The 26914-nt window shown below is 49.1% G+C and overlaps 6 protein-coding genes across 14 annotated transcripts; 4 read left to right on the forward strand and 2 right to left on the reverse strand.

The window, feature by feature from the left end:
- Window positions 1–53: 53 nt before the first annotated feature.
- FVEG_07933 (hypothetical protein) lies at window positions 54–3866 on the forward strand (the record flags this gene model as incomplete). 5 transcript variants are annotated; one of them, XM_018896652.1, is made up of 5 exons in its annotated part: window positions 76–622; window positions 732–833; window positions 889–1266; window positions 1318–2047; window positions 2101–3866. In XM_018896652.1, exons 1-5 carry the CDS (start codon window positions 503–505, stop codon window positions 3345–3347), a joined length of 2577 nt encoding a protein of 858 aa, XP_018754161.1. In that variant the 5' UTR covers window positions 76–502. The 5 variants fall into 5 exon arrangements, with proteins under 5 accessions (XP_018754164.1, XP_018754161.1, XP_018754165.1 ...); XM_018896656.1 differs by having other exon boundaries at window positions 732–1266; window positions 2101–3797; XM_018896653.1 differs by lacking the exon at window positions 732–833 and having other exon boundaries at window positions 2101–3797.
- FVEG_07934 (mitochondrial import receptor subunit TOM40) lies at window positions 3576–6099 on the reverse strand. Its single transcript, XM_018896657.1, has 3 exons — window positions 5349–6099; window positions 4646–5293; window positions 3576–4594 (listed from the first exon to the last, which is right to left on the reverse strand). Exons 1-3 carry the CDS (start codon window positions 5661–5663, stop codon window positions 4487–4489), a joined length of 1071 nt encoding a protein of 356 aa, XP_018754166.1. The 5' UTR covers window positions 5664–6099; the 3' UTR covers window positions 3576–4486.
- Window positions 6087–9225, forward strand: FVEG_07935 (elongator complex protein 2). The gene is made up of 6 exons (XM_018896658.1): window positions 6087–6777; window positions 6986–7174; window positions 7221–7524; window positions 7574–7654; window positions 7712–8314; window positions 8374–9225. The coding sequence occupies exons 1-6, from the start codon at window positions 6764–6766 to the stop codon at window positions 8794–8796; spliced, it is 1614 nt and encodes a 537-aa protein (XP_018754167.1). The 5' UTR covers window positions 6087–6763; the 3' UTR covers window positions 8797–9225.
- Window positions 9226–15116: 5891 nt separating this feature from the next.
- Window positions 15117–20731, forward strand: FVEG_07936 (CMGC/GSK protein kinase). Of its 3 annotated transcripts, XM_018896661.1 has the most exons (8): window positions 15127–15533; window positions 15658–16690; window positions 17684–18105; window positions 18186–18358; window positions 18416–18499; window positions 18553–18901; window positions 18952–19350; window positions 19403–20719. In XM_018896661.1, the coding sequence occupies exons 3-8, from the start codon at window positions 18060–18062 to the stop codon at window positions 19534–19536; spliced, it is 1185 nt and encodes a 394-aa protein (XP_018754170.1). In that variant the 5' UTR covers window positions 15127–15533; window positions 15658–16690; window positions 17684–18059; the 3' UTR covers window positions 19537–20719. The 3 variants fall into 3 exon arrangements, with proteins under 3 accessions (XP_018754169.1, XP_018754170.1, XP_018754168.1); XM_018896660.1 differs by having other exon boundaries at window positions 15117–16690; window positions 19403–20731; XM_018896659.1 differs by having other exon boundaries at window positions 15658–18105; window positions 19403–20731.
- A 60-nt stretch (window positions 20732–20791) lies between these two features.
- FVEG_07937 (hypothetical protein) lies at window positions 20792–23854 on the forward strand. The gene is made up of 4 exons (XM_018896662.1): window positions 20792–21089; window positions 21178–21653; window positions 21703–22783; window positions 22834–23854. The coding sequence occupies exons 1-4, from the start codon at window positions 21038–21040 to the stop codon at window positions 23616–23618; spliced, it is 2394 nt and encodes a 797-aa protein (XP_018754171.1). The 5' UTR covers window positions 20792–21037; the 3' UTR covers window positions 23619–23854.
- Window positions 23755–26914, reverse strand: FVEG_07938 (hypothetical protein). 3 transcript variants are annotated; one of them, XM_018896664.1, is made up of 6 exons: window positions 26368–26914; window positions 26032–26312; window positions 25815–25970; window positions 25262–25760; window positions 24511–25045; window positions 23755–24224 (listed from the first exon to the last, which is right to left on the reverse strand). In XM_018896664.1, exons 1-6 carry the CDS (start codon window positions 26624–26626, stop codon window positions 24113–24115), a joined length of 1842 nt encoding a protein of 613 aa, XP_018754173.1. In that variant the 5' UTR covers window positions 26627–26914; the 3' UTR covers window positions 23755–24112. The 3 variants fall into 3 exon arrangements, with proteins under 3 accessions (XP_018754173.1, XP_018754172.1, XP_018754174.1); XM_018896663.1 differs by having other exon boundaries at window positions 24511–25760; XM_018896665.1 differs by having other exon boundaries at window positions 24511–25760; window positions 26032–26914.

Raw genomic sequence — 26914 nt, forward strand, 5'->3', positions numbered from 1 at the left:
ACCTAGGTGCCTATCCTTCTATTTTAGTACGATAACCTCCAGGTCACCCCCCTCTAGCCCCTCAACAAGCGCTCCCGTGGGCTGTTCGTCCATTGAGACTTGCGCTCCGACGCCCGACTTGCCTTGCTGATCCCTCAGTCTCGGCCTTTTTTTTTCAAGTACACAGGTCTCTCCAACTGAAGGATGCCTTTCAACTTCCTCGTTTTTTCTCTTGCTCCTACTATCTGAAAATTCCTCTCTCTTCTTAAAGCTTGAGACACTTGCTTCGTGTTTTCTTCCTCCATCGATTCCCTCGCTCGTCGAACACTTGAAAGCCGTAAACCAAACAATTCCATCTCACCCCTCGCGCGCGTCGCACTCGAGCCACTTCCCGACCCTTTCCAAACAACGGATGCGCACCCGATAATGAAGACTTGTGGCTTGTTTCTCCCTCGTTAAATCTGACGAGTCCCTCTCTTACTTTCGATCGATATATTCGTCACTTCCTTGCTATTCAAACACCATGAAGGAGTTCCCAAGGAAGTTTCTCAGCAAGCGCGAAAAGAATGGCCGGCGATCTAAGTCGGCCACACCAGCGCCAGTTGTCCCAACGGTTGTTGACAGCACTAGCAACAAAAACAAGGTTAGTTATTGCCTGAATTGGAATTCTTGGATGAGCGATCTATGGAAATGCATCCAGCAGCGAGCTTGTTATAGTCCAAGAGGGAATATTCTGACGAGCAGCTGTCCAGCCTCGACCACTCTCCGCTGGGGCTTTCATGGCCTTATTCAAAAACGACAGCGCAAAACAAGGAGCAAAAGCAGAAGCAGAGAAGGAGAAGGATACCGCACAAGTACGATTCGAATTACGGCATGAAGGATCGTGTCATTAACTTAGCCTTCTATTAGATCGAGTACATTTTACGCCGCCTAGACGAGCTCAACATAACCAATGTCACCGCCGATCATGTTACCGACATCATGGCAACCAAGTTTGCAGACCACGACCCCAATAAGACAGTCGAGTTCATCGATATGGAGCAAAAAGCTGCAGCGGGTATCATAACCCCATATGATCCCAGCGTGGATATGGTGGGCGCCGAAAACCGTGGCAACGTGACTTGCTATCTTGATGCACTTCTGTTCTCAATGTTTGCTAAAATCGATGCTTTCGAGTGTATGCTCAAAAATGATTTCCCAGAGGAAGACAATCGCAACAAACTTGTCAATCTTTTGCGGATGTGGGTTAACATGTTGAGGACGGGGAAATTAGTGCATACGGATATGGTGAGTTGCATAGGTGCAATCTCAGTGATGCTCAAACTGACATTTGAACAGACCAAGTTGATACAGGACGCTCTGGCTGACTGTGGATGGTCGGATGCACGGATGCTTGAGCAGCAAGACACCTCGGAGGCTTTTGCTTTCATAACAGAAACCTTACAGCTACCTCTACTTTCACTGCAAGTCGATCTCTTCCACCAAGGCAAAAAGGACAAGGATGACCACAAGGTTGTTTATGAGCGTCTTCTGAATCTGGCTGTACCTCCAGATCCTGAGGAGAAGGGTCTGAAATTAGAAGACTGCCTCGAAGAATACTTCAACGCCCAGGTAGACGTTAAGCGAGATAGCGAAGACGGGAAAAAGCTCGGGGTAGAAGAGAAGAGTCGAAGTGAGACACCAACACTCAAGCATAGGGATACAATTCGCATCATCACTGAAGAACGCGGCGAAGCATCAACACCAACGTCCCCCTTGGTAAATACACCGTTGGAGATAACGCCAACTTCAGAGAAGGGGGGTTCGCTTCTGCTGGCAGATCCCAATGTCAAGAATGGAAATACTCCTGATGATGAAGAAGAGGGAGAGGTTACGACTGTGGAAATAGTACAGAACAAGCCAAGCATGCGAGCGAGGTCTACCAGCGTGATCCAGCGCGTAGTGTTGGATGAAGACGGTCACCCCTCTACCCCAGACAATTTTACAATGCTTCAAAAGGCTATGAGGAAAGGCTCGACAGTTGTGAAGGCAGTTACTATTCCTGCCTGGCAGTTTTTCCGTCTGATTCGTAAGTTTACGCCACCTCATTGAGCCCAATATGGATATTAACATCGAGTTCAGCTTGGCATGCGCTTTCAAGCGGTGAGCCCAGGAATAATACGGAGGTCGCATTGAACTTTGAGCAAAGACCTGTTGTTGGCATCTGTCTCAAACGTTACGCTATGACTGAGTCCGGCCAGCCGAAACGTCACAATACCTTTATCGACATTCCCGATAGTCTGAGACTACCCCATTTCATGCTAGCCGATGAACCCAAGGCCGAGGAAGATATGAACGTTCTTAATACGGACTATAAGCTCGTCCTACAGTCCGTCATCTGCCACCGGGGCGACTCATTACAAAGTGGCCATTATGTTTCGTTCGCCCGAGTGGCCCCTAAGTTATTGAAAGACAATAGACGGCATAATTTCGACCCACCACCGGATTACGAGGAAGCACAATGGGTTAAATTCGATGACCTCCAGATCGAAAATCGAGTCAGTTATGTGGAAGATATCAGGTCAGCATTGAAGGAGGAAATGCCTTATCTTCTGTTCTATCAGATCATGCCGATGGTCGAAGTCTCGCCTCCGTCTGTGGACGAGACAGAGACAGAACCGCCTTCCTACAACGATTCGAAAATCAGCATTGAGTTGCCTCCTACTCCTTCGCAAAGCAACCGATTGGGTAGTCTGGAGGGGGGCTATTTTGATAGTACACCAACCTTGGAGAACTCACAACTTTTGTCTAGTAAACCACCAAGTATTCGCCTCTCTATGGACGGCGAAAGGCCAAGAAGAAGCGAAGATATCGACCGAAACCCAGGGTCTCTAACTGGGGACTCGCGGCGTCCCAGCGCTGTTTGGACGGATTCGACCATACATACCCCCAACTCCCACTCTCCAGCTGTTACGCCTAACGAAGAATCGACAGCATCAAGGTTGTCACGCGCAGCATCTAGATTCACATTGGTTAACAGAAGTCGGCCCAGTAGCCAGAATGGAGAAAATCGCATTAGTTTCTCGATGAGCCGACTGGGCGGTCTCATGCGGCCTAGCAAAGAGCCCTTGGCGGAGCCCAAAGATGAACCCAATGGCATTGGCATGTCTTCTGGCAACTCCACGGGCGTCTTGACGGCAGAGATATCTAAAGAGTCGAAGGAATCAAAGGATGCCGTGGATGGGACAGAGCAGCTGGCCGAACCAGAACCCGAACAGCATCACCATCGTCACCATGGCCATAAACATGGACATAAGAGGGTCAAGTCCAAAGACAAGGTTAAGAATAAGAGCGGCGACCAACCTGAACGTGAATGCATAGTGATGTAACAGTCATCCTGCTACGTCATTACGATAACCACGTTACGGGAGAAAGAATGCAATTAGATTATACTTCACATACTTACGACCGTTCTGGTGTTTGGACATGCATAGCTATAGGAGTCTTGATTTACAAGGAGGAACTGGCACGGGTTTAAAAAGATGAAGAGGGATGGGGTAACGCAGCGACTTTGTTGTTAGTATGACGTTGGACATCAGGCTACGCAGAGATGGTCTTGTGATATTGGTACCCTATGAGGACCTCTTTTTTTTTCGTATTGGTTTCTCAAAAGAAAAAGTGAACAGAACTTTGGTAATTAGCAAGGCGTTTTTGGGCGGTTGAGACAATTTTTGTCACAAGGCTAACTTTCGGAGCTTGGGGGGTACTTTGAACACGATACACGCGAGTATGAGATAATGAGACACAAGAATCGAGGTTGACACCGCACGCTAGAGGCGAGAAAGCTTCCAAGTGCTTTCATGTGACAAAATATTCCATGATAACGTCTACCATTGGTGCGGAAGGACATTGTGCGAAAATGAGTCAACCCAATTCGTGGCCATTTCTCGCTTACAACCCCATGAGAAGACGAAAGACATAGCTTCAAGTTTGTCTATTTCCTTGTACACATATACATGAGCAGGGAGGCCATCCCTTCGTAGCTTGCCCTGATACTCACTAGCTCATCCAGACCCATCAACACGTCGAACTAAAACAACCGCAGCCGCCATGAGCGCCGAGATGAAGAGTTCGTTCAAAACTATTTAAAAACAATAACAGTGCGATGACCGGCTTTTCGTCCCTCCGTAATGTGCGTTACAGGAAATTCATACACATGACCAGGACGACGCAAGTCCACGACAATAATATACACAGATACCTAACTTCCAAGCACATAGGAGTTGGACCGGGACCTAATGCTGGCCAGGCCACATAAGCACGAGGTCTCCCTCGGGTTCGGAAGTCATGGTATCACCAGAGACGAAATGGACGACTAATAAGACATCGAGTGTGGTGAGAAGGGTTTGGGGTGAGGTCGAAACTTCGTCCTGGCCTGCTCACAGTTGAGCGATCATTAAGATATATCACTCATTTGAGCGGGGAGTGCCGCGTCGTCGCGGATTTTCGAGGAGTTTAAGCTCGGGGCTTAAAAGGGAATGTTAGGGGGAGGCTGGGAGCCAAGAGACTCCTGTTGTTCTTGAAGCTCCTCAGGGGCTGCCTCAATGGAGACACCCAACCCAATCTTAGCTTGATGCTGGAGTAGTTGTCAGTACATCGTCGAATGGATGGGGATGAGGGCACAAACCGTGAAGTGATCAATATCAGCAGCAAATGTCATCATCACGGGCGGTGCGACACGCTTTTCCAGAACGCAGCTAAGCTTGCCCTTGGAGTCCACCTGAGCTCGGAAAGTAGACATGCGGAAATCATACTTGGCACCAATAGTGGTGACGCCCTCCTTCTGAAGGCCACCGCCCATGAGACCACCGGCAGAGGGAACGAGACCGAGGCTCAAATCAACACCGGCCTGAACCTTGTCCGAGAGTCGTCGCCAGTAAGAGGTGTTGAGGGTGCCCATAGCAGCTTGAAGCTGAGCGGTAGCGATCCAGTCTGCGGACTTGTACCGGGCAGCATAGGAGACAGCGCACTCGGGACCTTGGGTGAGAGCAGGTCGCTGCCAGAGAGTTTCAAGACCCAGGGCAAGCTTAGGAGTAACAGACTGGAGGTAGCTTCCAATATAGATGCCAGTCACACCACCCTCAAGATAAGAAGGGTTCAGCATCTTCAGGGATGCGCTGAAATCGTTGCCAGTATACTCGTGCTCGAACTGCGCCATATCCTGACCACCAGGAGAAATCGAGATCTGGGACTTGGAAACAAATTTGTCGGACCATCTCCAGTTGAATCGACCGGAGAGAGAACCCTCGTTATCCATATTACCTTGGCAGAAGACCTGTCGATGAATCAGCAACCTGCTATACGAGAATATCATGGCCCATGGTAGCTACCTTGCCTGTTCCGTACATCGCAGCAAATGTGTAGGGGTTAATGCGCTCTCCCATGGCGAATTGGTGGGAAACCTGGAAGAGAGGGGCCATGCTAAAGATCTTTGTGAGATCGGCACGCATTCCGGTGAACATATAATTGTTGAGGAAAACATCGCGCTGAACCTCCTTGGCAAGACTCTCGATAGTTCCTGGGTTGGAGAGGCCTAATTTGGCCCTTCGCTCATTGAAAGAGTTGAGGGCATCTCCTAGAACGCTAGCGATGGGATTGGAAAGCAGTGCCGTCTTAACGGGATCCAATGCGGCTGCGGAGGCCATTGTGACTGAGGTGCGCCGAAGCGAGGACGGGAAGAGGTCGGAAGAGGTTCGAACAAAGAGATAGTGGACAGCGACGGTGGACGATCAACCAGCCGGAACGAAATTCGGTGATGCGAAATTAGTGAAATAGAAGGATTTATTAAAATTCCCTGGAAAGCGATTGAATGCCGAGGCCTCTGAACGCCAGGATCGTGATGACGAGCGCAGTTGGATGGAGATGGAGAATAATTTTCATCTGGCTTGGACAGCTCTGGGGTGGGGAGCACGAGCCACCTATGATGCCGAGTCGGCTGTGGCGCTGGCGCTTTCCAACTGTCCATCCCGAGAGATTGTGGCTCGTACAGCCCGACGTACGAGGATACCCTAGAGCTGGGGATTGGGGGTGGAAAGTACAAAGCCGTCCCAGCTGTTTACTGTAAATCGGGTAGATTGCGCCAGAAGCGGCTGTGTTCTGGTAGAGCAAGGTACTGTATACTTCCTGGCGGTTTTATCTCAGAGATTTAGGGTTCGCCTGCACTAACTTTCAACGCATATCTGAGATATGACGTCCCCTCCTTGTGGGTATAGATACTTTCAAGAGTACCTGCACCTGATCTCCAACTCCCCTCCTGTGGCATAACCGTACCTACTATTCTTCAACACCAACCGATTGCTACTCTCTGCTCCTCGTTCCCGATGTTCACTTAGGTTGTCTCTCTCTTGTTCACTCCAAATACGAAACTTCCTTTTGATCAACCCAAGGCTCCATCGTAGTAGCATCAGACGACCGGCCTGTTCGCTTTGAAATATTGACCCCGCCGGCAAAGATCGGCTTCTGCCACTAATTGTTTCTTGAGGCTCACTCACCCTTGTTGAAGATCCATCACACTCAACGATCGAGGCTGTTGAGGGCTTCGCCAGAAATAGGGCGCGGCAGTCCTCTTTTTCTCGCTCTACCGCCAGTAGGACTGTGTTTATCTAAACCCAACGAAAGCCTGAAGAGTCTCTATACTCCCAAGTTACCGCCAACCGTCGTTTTGGCTGAGCCTCAAAGTCTTCAGTTCCTCTCAAAAATCTTGCCCTACAAGCATCTTGTATAGGCATCGCCGACGAGAGACAAGATGGATACTCTTCTGTACGTTGCTATCCTTTCTTATCTCTTGCCTTCACTCGTCCCTCCCTGTGTCTAGATAATTTTCTTATCTTTCAACTTTGTGTCGGTACCATCTTCATTCCTAGAATCACGAAGCCTTGTGATTTGGAGTGTAGCTTTATGTCGACCCCCGTCTTTATTCGAACCTTCGCCAAATACGTTGTCGTAGCGATTAAGCTGATGTTGACAGAACCGCCGAGATTGCGGCCAATGCCCCTCGGTACCGTCGCAAGAGCTCTACATTTATTGATGCCATTCATGACATTCCTCATGGCCAAGACTTGGCCCCGGCTCAGCTCTACAGTACCATGTCTGGCCGATTGTTTCACTCTGGCCGCATTGCAATTGTCATGGTAGGACCGCCTGCACGTGGGAAAACGTAGGTTTCATGATTCTGTGACTGGTCTGAGTTAACAGCCTTCCAGACACATATGTGTTTCCATGGCACGTTATTTAGGATGGCTTGGCGTGAAATCTCGTATCTTTCACCTTGGCGACTACCGTCGAGCAACTGTTGGTCCTGATGGATCTATTCCCGATGACTATTTCTTCCCCAACGCATCGCCTGCCTCTGTCATTCTGCGCCAGAAAATACTGAAGAAATGCCGTGAGGACATATACTCCTGGCTGAATCACGACAATGGGCAAGTCGCCATTTACGATGCAGTGAACCCTACTGCCAATGGACGGCGTTCACTGGCCAAGGAATTTGCAAAGCACGATGTTCAAGTAAGTCACCACCCATCTTGTGGGGTCTCGGAAATCGCTGACGCAGCAGACTCTTTTCATCGAGTCATTTGTCGATGATGAACGCATCCTTCGTGAGAATGCGAGAAATGTCAAGATCTCGTCCCCTGACGTGAGTACATATCATCTTACTGAACCAACTACGACTAATGCTGAATGTTGACTGCAGTTCGCTGGTATGGAACCTGATGAAGCCGCTAAGCTATACCTTCAGAGAATTGAGATGAAGATTCCCGTATTTGAAACCATGAATGAGAAGGAGCTCAACTACATCAAGATGATCAACGCCGGGGAAAAGTTCTTCTACAACAACGTCAGCTTCAATTATCTTGCCCACCGAATCGTCTTCTACCTCACCAACCTGCATATCAAATCACGGAAGACCTTCTTTGCCCGGGCTGGTACCACAGCAGAAGAAGACTCTTATAAGGCCGATGCCCCTCTGTCCCAAGAGGGGAGAGATTATGCCCAAAAAATGTCCGAGGCTCTTTTGAAGCATCGAGAGCAGGAACGCCTGACAACCATCGAGGAAGGGGGTCCAGATGTGCCTCTGCCGCCACTCACAGTTTGGACATCGACTCGTATGCGTACGGTGCAAACTTCTGACGTCCTGAAGGAGAAAGGCTACAAGGTCCGTCAGCGAACACAACTCAGTCAAATCAATCCAGGCGTATGCGAGAAGATGTCAGAGCGTATGATTCGCCAGATCTACCCCGATGAGGTCGAAAAGCACGAATTAGACCCTTACCACCACCGGTATCCGCGTGCAGAGGTATGCTTCAATTACGGATTGGTGAAGTCGGTCATCTTCTCGATGCTAATTATCAATAGTCATACCATGATCTGGCTGTCCGCCTGGAGCCCATCATTCTCGAACTCGAGCGAGAACAGCACGACCTTCTCATCATTGCCCACGAATCTGTGCTTCGAGTTCTCTACGCTTATTTAATGCACTGCTCTACCACTGACATCCCAGTCATCAATTTTCCACGCGACGAGATCATCGAGATCATCCCAGCAGCATATCAAAATGAGGCCAAGCGTATACATATTCCTGGCCTGGATCCCCAGATCGTCCCCGGGTCACCTCAAGACATCAAAATTCCTGTTCCTAGCAGCGGAGTTGTGAGCGCACAACTGTCCCCTATCCCTAGTGGCATTGGAACTCCTGCTGAGCATGTCGAGCGACCTCCCGAGAAGGTTATCAACACTGCCAAGGATATGGTTGCTGACAAAGTCAACGATGAAGACTAGTCTTGTAAATCTTGCCGTCCGGATGAGTTCACATGTTTGGTAAGAGATGTCTTCTCACCAAGTGACATTACCACGCTACCATCAGTGTGGTGCCCCAGGGTTTAACATGCTGATCATGATGTGTTTCATGATCAGGAACTTGGTTTTGACAAGTCTTGTAAATGATGGGCGTGTTTGCTTGCTTCTTTCAACATGCATCTCGGTTTGCCAGCTCTCAAGTCGACGAAAGAGGCCTTGACTTCATACATCGTGGTGATGGGTTGTTGCTGTAGAATACTATGTAGCTACCTTAGTGATACATAACGTGAGACGAGCTTACCATAAGAGATGGATACATAGATCCTAGCATATAGGGTAGCCTCAATTTCTCCAATGTGATATGACAAGTTTCGGGACTTTATTTGTCAGATCGGGACATGTTCTCGTCGGAATTTTGCCTCGCAGCCTAAGCACATCGACAGGAGGCCAGTTTGTACCAGCCAAAGTTTGTCCTAATACCCGTACAGCCATGGGCTTGGAGCCAAATGAACCAATTTAAAGAAAAAGTTCTAAGTCTATTGCTTGCAACGGTTGCATTGTGTTAATATTTCACACACTCCTGGATAGCAAAAAGCTAATGGAGGTCTTCGTACGCCAGCCGAACATGGCAGAAATGCTGTGTTGACTTGGGCGTGGTTCGATATCCCAGGCTTGATATGTACTTCATCCAAACATGTTGCGTTGGCAGGACTCACCTCAGAGCAGTCTAGGTTAGGGCACATGCTCATGCTATGTTACATACGTACACATTCAAGTCAAATAAGGATAAAATCTCAAGGATCACGGTCGTGCAAATACAACGCTGTGGCCTTCCGATGCCTTGTACCTGGAGAATGGCCAGGGTTTGGATCAAGAAGATGCACGTCGCTGGATAGGGAAGCGTGTGCACAGGGGTTAGGGGGGCCGTGAGCAGTTACCGTAGGACTGATGAGATGAGTGTGTCCTTTGGCTGGCTGAGTTTTGTTTCTTGAGGGGTACATATGCTTACGGACGGCCATATGATTAGCATTCCTCCATGACTGTAAATCAATCAATAGAGCATGTATTACAACAGCGGATATGCACTTTTATCTCCAACCGGAGTCATCATATCCACATTATTTGTCTAGTATAGAAGAAAGAAGCCCTGGCAGATATGGGAATGTAAGAGAGATTACTCTGTTACATTTGTCAGATCATAGGTACATACTCTGTACAAGAAAAACTTTGGAACCGGGGAAGCTGGGTAAAGCCCGGGGTTGCAGTCATATATGACAAGCAGCATCACTACCTGCATAAGAACATATTAGGACCATACTGCACACAATATCAACCCTTGCATTGTCAGACGAGGGGAACCTCTGGCAGTGAAATAAAATAACGCTTGTCAACTCCAGCCATGCTCTACAACTTGCCGTGGTGGCAACATAGCAATAGGTGAGTGAGACTGGCGCTAATGATCCAGTAGGGTTATGAGAGAGTTCGTATATGGCGCAATATATCTGTAATCGAGTACTGGGGCTGCCTCGTAGGTAGTAATTTGACGCTAGAAACCATGGGCTGGCTTTAGGAGAAGGACATGCCACTCCGACAAGGGCTCAATAATGCTTTGAACAGGACAACCTGAAGTCGTTCCTCCAGGAGTACTGGAGGAGGTGTTGGTATCTTCAGATACTGTCATAGACTAACAGAGTCCCTAAAGAGTCTGTACAGCGTGCCATCTTCTAGTACGTTGATATGCTCACTGGCTAGACGATGGGTAAGATCTCCGCTCCTCAGTTCAAGCTTCCAAGGTGTTTCAATTCCTGCAAGGGGAAAGCTAGCTTGGTGATATCCTCTGATGGAAGTCAGATTACAGTCCTCAATTTGCTATTGTTGTGACCGTGTAACCCAGCCTCATCATGCTGTTCACATACCATTGCCTCAAGGTCAATGTGAAAAAGTACGTTCCAGCCCTGAGGAACAGAACTATAGTCTCGAGGTTTGCTTTCAATCTTTGATAACTTTTCGGCTTTTAGCCAGCATGTTTTGTCCCATGCCGGGTATGCTTTGTGTGAAACAATATCATTTTGGCCATATGTCTACTGCTATACATTGGCAGGAAGGCCGACGAGAACCAGAAATACATCGAGCATACAACCGACATCAAGCGGCTTCTTTGGACAACAATGGAGATTGGGCATGTGATGGTGCTATAACTTCGACGCACAGGTGCAACATGTACCAGACAGACGAGACGGCGACTGCCAGTAAGGCGGAACAGCAGCTCAGGTGAATGAAATATGTAGGTAATTACCATCTTACTTGCAAGGTTTACATGAGGGTAGGGTGTCACGGATCTCTACTTGGTTTGTGCCATGGATCGCCAAAGCCGCCGGTGAACCCTTGTTGAGTTGTGCGAGGGGGCGCTTGGGGAACTCGGTATAACAACTGGCTCGAGTGACTGAACACGTACGGAGTACTATAAGGTACTGAAATATATCGACTAACATCAACAAGCTCGTGAACCACGCAGCTAATACCGGATCATTATCGACGAGTCTGCTAAAGGGGGGTTCGGACTTCAGTTATTAAGTTGCAAGAGACTCGATAATGCCAGTCCCACTGACAAGCTAGACAAGTCAAGCAAAACATCCAGGGAAAAAAAGGGAAGAGTTCGAATATGAGCGTTACCAGTGAGGCTGAAAACTGGGCTGATATATCAACACCCTATACAAGCCGGTACATACTCCGTACAAACGTTCGATATCAGCCTGACAGCTGCCATGGCTCCCGAGCATCCAACGACGATGCCCATAGTTGGGCGCGTTTTGTGCAGTTAGAAAAATCAACGTATGTAAAGATAGCCCCTAGCTGCCGTCGTCTGGAATACCTATATTTTTACCCTCAACCTTCATGTGAATTTAAGGCACTGCTGGTCATAGTTAGCGAAAGACATATCTCAGTTCTAGCTGACAATTCACTAGCTGGCTTGGTTTCAGTACTGAACTTCGTACTTTGCCGTCACGGTCCGTAGCCGTCTAATCGTTGATTTTGCCAATCGGCCTCGATCGACGACGTTGAAATGTGACGGAACCATCCTAGGTAGTCGTCCTATCCAATCTTTAGCTCCACTCATCCATCTGTCAGGTGACATAGAATTGGAGATATCGCAACTCCGAAACAGACCCAATGTTTGGAACCAAAAGGCGCCTCCAAAGTCATGCTAACTAACATGCTTAGTGGCGTTGCCTTCTCTTTGGACTGTGAAACCGTATATATCAAGACATTGGAGCTTATAAACCCCTCATCCATGTCATTGTTTCGTTTCCCGGCGTCACCGCGGTCAGCCCAATTTGGCGATGTGTTTTATTCCCCTATGATGTTACATGGGAGTCCTTACTTGACAAGGTGAATCGTGGCGGGCCTCTAAGAATATTTGCCGAGTTCCAGTATATCAATTGAGCCGCAAGCGTGTTTATTGACCTCCATTTGGCGGCTCGGAAGAGCAGCTATTCTAAGTAACGACGCTTCACTAGTTTCAGACTCCAATGGCTGATTCCAGGTCGTCAAAACAGCTTGTGAGGACCTCAACTTTGCTCTAACGATTTTGATGATTGGCCAAAGTGATCAGGGACCCCTTTTATTCCCTTCATGTTGATCAGATGCACCTTGCACTTTTCACAAACCTAAACTTGGCCATGGCCATTAGCGTTGTATATGAGGGGTCTCATGACCGTCTGCATTCCGCAGTCCTCCACCCACCTAGCATGATTGCCCACCACCTGGGAAACTCCCCTCCTACGGTGCTCGCATGCCCTCGCCAGGTTCCGCGACTGCCACGAGCCTCTGAGTGGTTCAGAGCCGCCATCGATTCAGTGGTCAGCATGATCTAAGTGGAGACGTGCCCAGGGGCTTTGATGGATGGCTAGGGCGTTTGTTAGTGTTCGAGTCCTTTGGAGGCTATTTGATGAGCGTCATCAAGATCACGGTCTCGTGGTGAGTTGCTAGCCATCCATGTGCCGTGGCCGCATCGGCTTTTGGCGTGACCTCACCTGTCATTCCAAAACGGTACATGCACCCGTCCGTCCGTCTGTGCAAGATCTATCTTCCGTTTCGACACCGCAGGGCTTGGTTGTTGTATATTTAAAACTGAATTCACGGGCATAAAGCACTTCGGCACTGTATCCGTACGGTTGGTCTGTACAGAATGACGTCCTCAGCATGACGTCTGGGCCATTGATTGGCCTGAGGCAGATCACCGTTGGCGTTGACACTTAAGTAACCCTGTATCCACATTGACCACCATTAATTAAACCTCGACACCACCAATCGCCGCCCAGCCATCCTACCATCCAACCACTGGCGCTGACGACTTCATGGCTCATGAGAGACGGGAATTGTCTGTTGCGGTTGCATTGGGATGAACAGATCCAAAGGCAAGCTGATATTCATGCTGTGCGTCCATTCGAGGGTATGCCCCCAAGCTATCCAAGTCAGGCTTCAGCTCCTTCGAAAGCCCAATATCCATCAGGATTAGGGTGGCTCCTGTGGACGAACCATTAGGGCACAACAACAGCAACCTTTAACCACTGCTTCATTGGATATCTATCGAGGTTCCAAAGTTTTAGACGTCAGGGATCCACCCAGCCTCACCGTGCCACGGCCCCACAGGTGCATGTGCTCAGTGTAAGAAAGCGTCCATCGTCATCTCGACTTTCTACATCAGGTGGGAACCAACCATGAAGGAAAACCCGGTGGATTCGGGCCAATGCCAGGGGAGTTGCAGGGGCTGTTAGCTGTCTGTTTGCTCTGTCCGACAACCCCCTTGTCGCTAACGTTGCTTTTTGATCGATAGATTGAACACTGGTACGGATAACATTTGGAGCATCTAAAGATCTAGCGATGATAATCCCTGGATAATTGTTGCCAGGTACGGAACATGGGAATGTAGTTGTACTTGCGCGACTGGCTCAACAACAAGACATGCCTTGGTGAGCAGATAGGTATTTCAACACGCTTGCTGGGCTGTCTTGTTAGCTTCGTCGTGTATGGATAAAAGATCTCCGGTCAAGGAGGTTTGAGATGAGGCGGGACAGCAGAGGCACTGTAACTGCTTAGGGTGAGGCGAGGTGATGACATCTGCTGATTGTTGGCGAATTGAACTTCAGTTGGGCCAGACCACTTTGGAAATCATGTGAACTAAAATGCTCGCTGGGCTATAGGTTCTACTTGAGCTTTGTGGATATCATATCCAAGGACATTCGAATGCCTATTGTATGTATGTCAATTCGAGTTTGACTTCTCGGTTTCATACGGGGTTCATCGACTATTTCTAATCCTATCACTCCCTATGTATGTATGTATTAGCTTATAATATACTCCTCGATCACTGCATCGTGAAGGCAACCACCCTCCATGTATCTTCAGGACATCAGGTGCCAGCTAATGATCAATGCTTTATTACATTGCCGAGCCCACCAGGGGACCTGCTAACCTTTGTTACGTTTTGATGCCAATAGCTAGGTAGGGTAAGAATCGACATCCGTACTTCAATTCAGACTGAGGTCATTTTTCTTCTTTCTTGAGGTATACTAGGTCCTATATGATCGCTATCAATATAATATTATGGTTCGTGATATTCTCACAATGATTTCAGCTTGTCCTGTTTTTCGTGAGGAATGCACATATCCCTTTTGGCACGAAAAGAAAACCGAACATTTTGTTCAGTACAATCCGTACCTGTCTTGTACCTTGATCCAATGTCAAGGTAGATGGCAGATGTATTGAACATCAGCTGCATCTGGCTGTTAAAATAGAAAGGAGTGAAAAACCATAGAATAAAAATACAACGACATTCACTGAATATCATGGCCCCAACGTGAAGGTGCTCTGCTTGTACACCTTCATACATCAGCGCCATTGAATCCCTGTCTGATTGGTACAGATTACTGCGTAGGTACCTTACCCTGCGGCACCTCATCAACCTTACCCAACTCTAAGGTAGGTAAGTAGGTACAGTCTGGTGCTCAGTGAGCTACTCCGTAGAGCCAAGTTCATTGATGCAAGACAAGGGAGACTCTCGCCTGCCGGGCTTTAGCGCCTGGGTACCTGGCCTTGCTCCCAATTATGCCTCCAGACCAGTCTCAAGATGGGCACATGAGCAAGCCCAACACTGCGGGTCTGCCTTGAATGGGCGTCAAGTTGCTCACAAGACATTCATGTTTTTTTCTTCGTGCCAATTGAAACCGGCTCGACGCCTACTTGTTAGCAGGTGGTATTGGTTCCCAAATGACATCAAATTCGTAATCCAGGATGACTATCTTAATTCAGCACAGCTGTACTTTGCCCAATCCTTTGTGCTGCTGGAGCCATTCGCTGTCGACTACTTCGCAAAAGTTAATACCATTACGGAGTAGTAGCTTCCCATGTTGAAAGCTCTCCAGGCCTAGACCTACCTATCTACTACCTTTTACTTAGTTAAAACAAACCTGCAGTTACGGATCCCAACTGGTGATACTCCCTATCCCCGCCATTTCGCTCCCAACCTAAGGTACCTACTTGCAATACCACATAACATCCGTATTCCTCACGACTCAAGGCCCCATGTCCTGAATAGCTTGCATCTTTCGCTTCTCGTGTCTGGAAACTGCAGCGTATCAAGAGACATCCATGTCTGCCTGGCAATGAGACGAATGGCAGAACCTATCCATGTTACTGTCGCTCTCTGCTCAAGCTTTGTTGGTAGACCCCTCAACAAACACCAACACCATTCCCCCTCTTTCCCAAACCGCTTCATTACACGTCTTGCTCAACACAAACAACCGTCTTTGGCTAACGATAGACCTTAATCTTTAACTTTAGAGGGTTTTGTTGACCTTTGCCTCTACCCTTACCCATGCCCATGCCCATGCCGTCACTCTGTATTGATTAAGCAGAAAACGCCCCGCAAGTCCCAGCGAGTTACTCTTTCAAGCACCACCTCGAGCTGCAGCAGTACAAGTGCCTAAGTCGAAGAGAGGTACCATCTGAGACAGTGATTTTTGGCTGTCATCTTAGGTTCCTACCCGTCGTTCGCCTAGGTTGGGTCCACCCAAGCTCTCCCAGTCAGGTTCCGCAACATTAGACTAGGTCCTCGCGCCCAAGCCCCATTCAGAACAGCTCCTCAGCCCAGCAGAGCTCAGCACCATCGCAGCAAAGCTCAGTCCAGCCCAGCTCAGCTCATTTCACTGGACGTCAAGCATTCCTCCTCTGCCATCATATTCCATTATTCTCAATTATCGCCCTTGTTGGCATGCTCTGGGGGCTTTCAGACTTCATATTGGCTTGACAATATCCGTTCTAAGCCGCATCGCAAGCCGCATCCGCGTTACGTCTGTCCGCTCGAGCCGCTTCTCAATCTACCAGTAACTCTTCGCTCCCGCCACTGCCTTCTGTTGCTGCAGTGCACTCATCCGTTCGTCGACGCTTTCTGCGAACCTTCGTCAAACTCGAAAATCCAGAAACAAGAGCCTCATCAGGTCTACACTGCCCCCTACCATTGTTCGCCGCATTTCAAGTTGACTTGCTTCTTGCCTGGCCCTGCCACAGTACCTAGCCGCTGCACCACCACATACGCCGCCAAAAGCACAGTACTGCAGCGCACCGGATTGCACTCACATGAACACAAGCAACCACCCTGCCTCGTGTCAAGTCAATCTGATTACGTCTTTCCCTTCTCCAACAAACACCAGAGGCCCTTGTCACTTTGTTCCTTATTAGTCGAGAATCTGACGCATCTCACGATCGGTCAGTGCTAGCAGCCGTAACTAGATCTCGAGGTCACCAGCTCCACGAGCCCCAATTGCGCATCATCGTCATCACTGCCCGTGTCGACTGCATTACAGACTACCTTACAGTAAGTACATTTCTTTCACGTGAACAACATCACCGGCCTTCTATTCCCCCTTGCACCTATTCACTTTCCCTTTGCTGTCTCAACATTCGGTTTGCAACAGCTTTTCGTCGTATTATCCTAGACCTCTGGCTGCATTCTGTCAACGGGCTGTCACGAGTGTGTTCCATCTAGCCAGCACCCCGCCCCGACCCGCCTTGCGCCAGCCTCCATGCCCACACTCCCCTAGCACCAAGTACACGCCTGGCTATCCATCACTTTGTGCTCAGCGCTTTTTCAAGGTCGACAAAGCAAAGTGCTTGACTTTCAAACTTGCCAGCGTGAAATGCGAGCTTCATTCAATAAAGTCAATGTGACTGCAGAAGCTCCTTCACCACTTGACCCCGGCATAAGCCTCAGCAGCCAGTGCAGAAACAGGTGACAACAGAGAGGAGGGAAAAAAATTCAATCCAGAACCTACCCAAACAAATCCATGCCACCGAATGCATGCGTAGGTAGCATAGCGCATCCTGCCGCACGCATGCACGCATATTCCTCATCTCAACCTCTTCGCTCTTCTTCCCACTCTGCTTTGCTCTAAACTTGTCAATTTGGGCTTGTACCCACGCGCTCAGTCAGCGAAAAGTTGTCTTTGGGATTGGAAAAGAGAGACCTGACCCAACACGGCCTGTCCGTCCCTCACCTGCGTCGCCACCTAAGGCTCTACCTCTCCATTAGTACTCGATCTATGTTTAGGCCCTGTCCCCCGGCGTCCTTTTTCCCTCGTTACCAACAGCTTTTTATACCCCGTCTCTTGCCCACTTTCTCGCGCCCACCGTTCCCTTTCCTCCCCTCCCTTCCCCTCTGCCCCGCTCCCCCTCCAGCCTGTCCCGTGCCACCAAAAACACCACCGATTCTCCCCCTCGGTTTTCTCTTTGTTTCCCCAGATACCCTTGGCCTTGCCAATTCTTTGCGCATCGTCCCTGTCACTGCCTCCAGCTCACATACGGTCTATAGTCTATTCCGACAGCCGGCAGACGTTTTACCAGCCATAAATCCACCGGCTACCAAACTTTGAGTGCAGAATTAACCTCACGAGTCGCCCCTCTGCGCCCGTGCCGATAACCTGTTCGACCGAGACATTACTCGTCCATCGTCACCCAAGTGTCCTGTACTCGTCTCGCGCAAATACAGACCTTTGCTAAGAAATCATCACCGACCAAGCTTCTGCTTGCAATTCAGCTTCTTTCAATCAAGTCACCAACATTGGCCCGCTCTTTTTGCCCACCACGGCTCCCACTACACAAAGCATTCCTCTCGCATTGAACCGCCCCGGCGACTTTGCCCACTTTGCCTGCATTTTTGCTTCGAATAGGACATACGCATCCAAGCAATGTCGGCTCATCGGCCAAACGCTTTCAACAGCCTCCGGATGGGAGGTTAGTATACCAACCCCTGCCATTGGGCCTGAATATTGTGCCCGGTTTGATAGATGACCGTTTAACTGACACAATTGCAGAGGTGATCCGCGAGAAGGTCCAAGATGGAGTGACTGGAGAAACTCGGGACCTGCAATACACGCAATGCAAGATTGTCGGAAATGGCTCCTTCGGTGTTGTTTTCCAGACCAAGCTGTCGCCATCTGGAGAGGATGCTGCCATCAAGCGAGTCCTTCAGGACAAGCGATTCAAGGTACTAAGCACCAACCCAGCTTGTCCGGTTCATTTACTAATTGTTTCCTTAATACAGAACCGTGAGCTCCAAATCATGCGCATTGTCCGCCACCCCAACATTGTTCAGCTGAAAGCTTTCTATTATTCCAATGGTGAACGTGTACGAATCTTGCTCATCTAGTTGCTTCGCCCAATCCGCTAATTCCCTCATAGAAAGATGAGGTTTACTTGAACCTCGTCCAAGAGTTCGTGCCCGAGACCGTCTACCGAGCCTCTCGATTTTTCAACAAGATGAAGACTACCATGCCTATCCTGGAGGTCAAGTTGTACATCTACCAGTTATTCAGAGCCTTGGCGTACATTCACTCTCAGGGCATCTGTCACCGAGACATCAAACCTCAGAACCTTCTCCTGGATCCCAACAGCGGCATCCTTAAGCTTTGCGATTTCGGAAGTGCGAAAATTTTGGTCCCTAATGAGCCCAACGTTTCGTACATCTGCTCCCGGTACTACCGTGCACCTGAACTTATCTTCGGTGCGACAAATTATACCACAAAGATTGGTAAGATTGCTGTGTGAATACCGATCATACCTCCTCGCTGACTGGTCTAGATGTGTGGTCTACTGGCTGTGTGATGGCTGAACTGATGCTTGGTCAACCTCTTTTCCCTGGCGAGTCCGGTATTGATCAGCTCGTTGAAATTATCAAGGTCCTGGGCACTCCTACTCGAGAACAAATTCGAACCATGAACCCCAACTACATGGAGCACAAGTTCCCCCAGATCAAGCCTCATCCATTTAACAAGGTCTTCCGAAAGGCTGATGCCAATGCTATTGACCTCATCGCCCGCCTCCTTGAGTACACCCCAACCGAGCGACAGTCAGCTATCGATGCTATGGTTCATCCTTTCTTTGACGAGCTTCGGGACCCCAATACAAAGCTCCCTGATTCGCGACACGGCACTGGCCAGCTTCGTGAACTCCCTGCGCTTTTCGATTTTACACGCCATGGTATGATGAGATTCCATAGACCTCATCAGCAAGTCAGCTAACAAAGATACAGAACTCTCAATCGCCCCCAGCCTGAACCAAAAGCTTGTTCCAGCACACATTCGACCCGTGCTAGCATCTCAAGGCCTTGATATCGACCATTTCACACCCTTGACGGAGCAGGAGATGATGGCGAAACTCGATTGAGCCGGCCTCACGTCGAGGCGAAGGGTAGTTTGCATTTGCTTACACCCTTCTCAGGCTCTCCGCGGCTGTGGAAGAGTCCTGCCTCGTCCACTCCCAGTACCGAGCTGAGTAAAAGTGGTTGGGAGCAATGGCCCAGGCTAAGGCCGGGTCAGATGGCGGGCAGGCGCTACATGGTCCTGAAGCTAATAGCGTCGGTCTTTGATATAAGGCACGGTGTATAGGCGTCGAGGGCCAGATGAGAAGGCACGTGTGTTCTGGCGAGCGTTGGAGTCTTTCCCGGCAGGGAGGGGATTGGGCGTTGTGCGTGCCCTTTATATGAACCCGCTCTCAGTTTTGCCTTAAGGCTAGTCACGACGAGGGATAACCCCATTGATGCATATCACAGGGAATTACGTTTTTAGACCAAGTTTCGATGCATGAGGATGATCGGTGCACTTTTTTTCATTGTATGCGTCTCAAGGGAGGAACCCCAATTATTCGGCTATGGTTGGCTTTGCGAATGGCGATGATGACATTTGTTGAATTCTTCTTTTGGTACCACGTTATGCCTTGGCCATGGTTGCTCAGAGGGTTCCGATCCTGGGATCGGTTGGAGACGCCTGAGTGGTTGAAAAGGTTTGGTCTGGTATGGCCTGCGGTGAACATTACCCGGCACCCGATATTGTCCTCAGCGCTGCAACGAATTTATCAATTGAAGCTGGCCATGGACGGCCCTGTGGCATTTTACTCTCGCTTTCCCGCAGACGTGGAGGAGTTTGGCATTATTTGGTCTAGTCGTCAATGGTCCAAGACGATATAAAGAATAAGGGACTGCTTATGAATTACAAATAAAAGGCAGAAGAATGAATGATGTGACACATCGAAGCACGGGGAGGGGGGGGAGGCTGCTCTGGGTTTGACGTCTCTGGAAAGCATACAGCTTTTATGTATAGACTTCAATCGCGCAAGTTGATAAAATCCACGTGTTCATGGTTTCTACGTAGCGTTGGACATCATTTTACTTGAGTGATCACCAGTCTCGAGAATTCAAAGCTGAGTATGGAGTCTTTTATGTTATATCAAGCTCGAAATCATGTCGAAGCCCGCAAATTGGCCGCACACTTCGTAGCCTCGCAATATCGGCAACGGTTCTCGTATAATTCGTTTTATGGATCTGAACAATATATTAGTAGTAATTTGACTCTCATGTTGGGAGAGACTCAGGAACGCAAGCAGACTGAAGTCAACGGTTGCATATTCCTGCCTCAGGCATTCATGCTTAGTTCAGGTGTTACCGTGTTAGCCTCGCGGTCCTTTTCCAATCCCCACGCTAGTTCATGTACCTCAGGGCAGCAGCTACCAATATCACTCTACTTAATTCCGTCCCTAGTGGATGCCCTTCGCCCAAACTTTTAGCAGTGACGCAGCCTCGCATTCGACCTCACAAACTTTACTTATCATCACTACGAGCCACCATTGAGATTCGAGAAGCAGCTGCGTTTTCAAATACGAGAAGCGCATTATGGCTGATTACGATAGACGACCAGGCGGCTACCGCAAGCGAAGATATCGAGGTGTGTTGCACCGAGCTCAAACCGATGCAAGCTACGCGAAGCTGTCGCGTTCCCTTCGATTCACCTGCTAATATTCTGTTTTTTATAGACGATGACGACCATTACGATCGCCGAAACCAGAGAAGACGAGTTGACTCAGCACCGCTTCCTGTGCGCGTCCGGCGGCAGCTTCTGAGCATCGCAGACTCTCCTCTGCGCAGATGGGCGGAAGAAGTTCAATCCATTGCACATATGGTGGCCGAAAATCATGACGACGAAAATCTTCGCAAGACGTTTCTCGACTTGGTGACACAAATTCTGCTCGAACAGCCTCTCAAGACGCCCTTCGTTGCCGCCGTTGTTCACATCATCAATACCTTGAAGCCTGAGTTTGTTGACGAGATCCTCGCTCGCATTGGGCAAATCACAGCAGACAAGATCGCTCAGGGCGAGTGGCGTGATGTCAAGTTGCTGCTCAAGTTTCTGGCCTGTCTGCAGTCTTTGATGGAAGGGGATGGCCTCTTTCCCATCCTAGAAGAGTTATTCAGTCGAGCTGCAGACCTCCAAACGGCCAGTTCGGACGACGTGAGTTGAACGATGTGGCAACCTGAATCTGTTTACTGACTTATGGCAGACTATTGGTACTGAAATTGTCAAGATAATTCTCCTTACCATCCCTTACATCATGGTGTCCGCCCCTGGACAATTTCACCAAAAGGCTGCGGAGTTGATGGAGAAGACAGACATTATTGCTTCCGAACCCCATGCCCTACAGGTACTTGTTGATCCTTATCACCCCGAGGGCAAAGAGGAGAGTCCTGGCACATCTCTCAGTGTTTGTATGCTGCTTCAACAGCAGCTCCAGTCCGAAGCAGCCAAGAACTGGGAACTATCATGCTTGCCACGACCTTGGGAGATGCCACTGGGAGATATCGAGGCTCAAGACAAACTCTCTAATGCGCCTAAACACGCGCTTCCCACTATCGCCATTCCCGCGACTGTTATCGCCGGGCCCCGGCCTCTATTTCCAGAGATCTACTTTTCAGTCTACTCTCAACAGGAGATCCCTTCAGTCCCGGCTGTGACCGACATCGCTGCATTGCTTATCCGCGATGGCCTCCTCGACACGATCAACATCTTGGACTTCAACCGTAATGTGACGGCTCGCTATTTGATGGACCTGGATTGCTATTTCGCTGACGGCACTTTTGTTAAGCGTGCCACCCCTTTTGATGAATTGAAGAACTTTCCCGATGGTAAAAATACATGGAAGCCAGAGGATGTTGCTGTCGACACAGTGTTTTCGCAGTTGTTCCAACTGCCCACGCCCGAGCGAAAGCTTGTGTACTACCATTCAGTCCTCACTGAGGCCTGTAAGTTGGCACCAGCCGCTATTGCCCCTTCTCTTGGTAGGGCTATACGATACCTCTACCGGAACAGCCCTCAGATGGACCTGGAGCTGAGCTATCGGTTCATGGATTGGTTTTCCCACCATCTCAGTAACTTTGGCTTCACCTGGAAGTGGGCCGAATGGGTCGATGATGCGCAACTGCCAAATGCCCATCCCAGCAAGTGGTTCTTGAAGGGCGCCCTGGATAAGGAGGTGAGATTGAGTTTTGCCCAGAGAATTCAGAAGACCCTCCCTGAACCCTACCTACCCTTGGTAGGCCCCGAGAAAGAGAAAGATGTTCCCGACTTCAAGTTTCAGAATCCTGGTATGTATCAAATTTCTATGGCCCAGCGCAGCTTACTGACTATGCTTCAGAAACACCGTTCTCGAAGGAGGGCCAGGAAATCGCCAGTCTTTTGAGACGGAAAGGACCAGATGAGGAGTTTGAGCCTCTTTTCAGGAGCATTCAAACCCAAGCTTCGGAGCAATCATTGGACCCTATAGTTGCCAGCACAGATGTCTTTATGACTGCCATTTGCTGGGTTGGTTCCAAGTCGTTAAGCCACGTCCTTGCCTGTATCGAGCGGACCAAGGGTCGATTACTTGAAGCTGGTAATTCCTCCGATGCGGCGCGCGCCCAAATTATCTCTGCCGTCATGAGTTACTGGCACGCGCACCCTGGTGTTGCTCTCTCGATCATCGAGAAACTTGTCAACTACTCCATCTTGACCCCTTTTACCGTGGTAGACTGGGCTCTTGTGGCTAGCACGCCAGCCAACGGCACTGATGGCGGTGATAGTCTCACCGAACCTCACATCTTTGAGCTGGTTTTTAACACGATTTTCAAAGTCACCCGTCGCAGCCGTGATGTTGTCGCTGCACCCGAAACCGATGAGGAGACACGCTTCAAGGAGATGAAGTCGACTCAGGATCTTTTCCGTGCCATGAAGGATGCTCTCGTTAGCTGGGCTGGTGGAAGCAAGGATGAGCTGATGGAGGGAGGTGACGGGTCGAGCGATCGCGAAGCCATGATCCAACGATGGGGACAACGATGGCTGCGTGTCTTTAAGAGGATGGGTGCCATCGAGGAGGCATTTGTTCTCGAGGCGAGCAAGAATTTGGGTAAAGACAAGATGGCTACGGATGGAGTAGAAAATTAGACGACCGAACTGCAAAGTTCCGAACACGGAGCGATAGATATGTGTGTACTAAAATGGAGCTTACTCGGAGTCTCATTTCTAAAACTACAGGGTACGGAATCCAGGTAATTTACATAATTTTAAAGGATAGGTTGATCTCACGACACAGCGCTGTTAGGCTATCTACTGCAGATTTAATGATCATTATTAGGTGACTTAGTGTATCTTATCCACACGTATAAGTGGATTGGTAGGGTCAATACATAATTCATGACTTGAGTAGGTTTATAATATTGCCCATTCTAAGCTCACTCGTGCGTAACTGTCCGCAAGTGATGGTTGAGTTTTGTGGCATACAACATCCTCAAGATATTGCTACTTCCATGACAATTGAATACTGGCCTCGTCATAACTGACGCTGCGCCATTGCTGAGGGTATCTCCTTGAAACAAAATATAGGGCTGATGCAGAAAGTATGATTCAGCCCGAGAGCCGAGAAGTGTCGTCTGATATGATTAAACAAGCAGGTTTCGTTTGATGCGCTGGGGTAACACGATTTCGTTGACCATAAGCTGTTCGGCGGCCTGGGACTTCTCACCCAGCTTTTTGAGCTTGTCCATTAAGTGACTATTATCAAAATGTCAGTTTATCAATGCTATCCGAAACGGGATGGGCGGGCCTTCTGAATCCATCTACAATGGACCTAAAATTGCGTCTGCTCGCAAGAGCAGGGCTCTTCATTGGAGACGATTCTGGTGTTCGTGGCTGGAGAGAGGGTGCAACAGGGCTGTTCGCAAGTGTTGGAGTTGAGGCTGTCGTAGCAACTTGGTCTACAGGTGTGGTTTGCCTTTGCTGGGTAATGCAAGGGGAGTGTAACTCAACGAGAATCAGAAAGGGCGGGAAATAAGCATACTTTACAGGCAAGTGACCGCGAGTGGCTTCGGTCCTGGCGAGATTCACACGATCCATCTGCTGCTCGTGCTCGTTAAAATGGCGTCTGATACGGTCTTGGCAGTTTTGAATATCACCGCCACGAACCACATATCCACAATCCTCTTCTTCACAGACCCATGTCTCGCCGGGGCCACGTGGAACGGTTGTAGGGATGTTGTCCGCTCTTAGATAAATCTTGACTGGGCCTTCAGATGTTTCTTGAGCATCTTCATCCTCGGAAAGACTCATGTGACTGGCATTACCCATGGTCTCTTCCTCACCAGAAAAGTAGTGAGATCGCTTCGGCTGTGACCCCTCATCCTCCGAGTCACTATCAACTTCAGAATGAGGCCGCTTTCTAGAAGTGGTTGCCAGACGAAGACTGGACTTTATACCAGATGGACGACCTGGTCGCCTAAGGCTCTTACCTGCAGGCGAAGAGCGGGGAGGAGTTGAAAACCTTTCATCAAAGTTCCTTGAGGAGGCTCCAGCTTGTGAAGGGGTTGACGGTTTGCCTGGGTTGTTCTTGTTAGATTGCTGACGTCGTTTAACGTAGTACGGAAAATCTGATGGTTTAATGGCGACAGGGTTGAAAGGCGTTTCGGCGAGCTCTTGTAGCCAGGAGTAGAATTCGCCATCATATTTATCCTTGTCAAGAACCTGTAAAAGAGCGTGCACATTGTAATGGAGAACTTCCTTGATGGGCACCCTATACGCTGGCTTTAACTCGCCTTTGTAGGTGGGGAAAGTAAAATTTTCCCAGAGTCTGCTGGTCACAGCTGAAATGCTTAGACGCCCGCCCTTGGATTTGCTGATCTCTACGCGAATCCACGCAAGGGCATCAAGAATGCACCGGAAAGCATCGTCCTGGGCATCCACCGTAACAGGCGCCTGGCTCATACGGACACTTGGTACACTAGCTGAAGAATGAACGCTGACTGGCCTTGTTGATCCGTCTCTTGAAGCTTGTGTAGAGTTGAACAAGTCAGCGGCACCGTTTTCGGGCCTGTGAGTAGCAGACCGCGATCTTGAGTATCGTCGTCGGGGAGGACTGTCCTCAGACTCATTGGTATCTGGGGTTGCGTCGCGAGCTGTCGACGGACCCGAAGAAGCATTGCGAGTTCGGGAGGTCAATCTCTGTGAGACAGGGGGGTTACTGGCCTCAAGAGAGGGGGATCTCTCGGGCTGCGGAGGATTGGTCACTCTTTCAAGTTCTTTGTTGTATAGCTCCTGAAGAGATTGATTAGATTCAGTTGTCCGGACGGAAAAGGATCTTATACTTACTTGATGTCTATTTATCAACCATTTGAAGAAAGGGGTCATGGACCACTCGACCTCGCTTTGGTCTTGGATGCACTGAGCAATGAGAAACGAAGCATGACCATCACATCTTGTGATCACTTCCTCGAGAGTTGAACCATCTCCTATACTGGCAGCATACTTGTATGAAGAGTCAGGATCGTTGTATAGCTAGTAGCATATGAGGGACCGTGATACGTACCTCATGGAATACCTGGTAGAGTTCTTTCAAAGAATCTTTTTTGCTTTTCTTGGCCTTCTTGGGTTTCTGGTCCCTGTAGATTGCCATCAATCTATAGTAGAGCCGTATAGCCTCCTGCATCTTTCTGTATATGGGGAGGTATGCTGGCGCAGGGGTTAATTCGAACCATGCACAGGTACCCAGCATCCATATGACTGGAGAACCGCTTTCAGATTCTCCGATAGAGTATTGGCCGCATTTTCTGACTTCGAAAGGTGTCAAAGAGCGCACTTTCATTATGACTGTAACATACAATTAGATCTCATTACATCGTAATCATGGTGTGCAAGAACCAACGGCGTGCTCTCTGAGACTGCTCCTCGATATTGAGCAATCCTCGGATGATATAGGGGCCACGAGTAGCGACATCGAGGGCGTTTTCAAGGGTGTGGCCATCTTTGTTGAGAACGACGGCATCTTTGATCTCGAAGGTCGTATCTGGGTCCACACCACCGGCGTCAAACCGCAGCACCGATTTCTCCTGCTTCCATGGTCTTTGACTCTCATCTTCCGTATCCACACTAGACGTAGACGCCCGGCGGGGGCGCCCGACCATGTTTGCAATATTCAAGCCTCGAGAGCGCTCATCGAAATGGGGCGTTAGACGTTGGCTGGTTGTTGATTTGAGAGCTCACGAGGAAGTCGGCCTCGGTAGGCAGGGAGCAGAGATGTTGATAAATATCAACTTGTTTTGAAAGCACAGATTAATGGATTAGCGAGAGGTGGTTTGTTCGTAGCAAGAATGGGAGGCGTTGGTGATGTGAGAGTGGTGCAGAAAGGTTGCGAATATAATAAAGGTGCAGTTGATGAGAGCTAACTTATGGAGGTTACCTTAGCATTCAGT

This window comes from Fusarium verticillioides, chromosome 3, assembly GCF_000149555.1.
Source record: "Fusarium verticillioides 7600 chromosome 3, whole genome shotgun sequence".
Classification (NCBI taxonomy): Eukaryota; Fungi; Ascomycota; class Sordariomycetes; order Hypocreales; family Nectriaceae; genus Fusarium; species Fusarium verticillioides.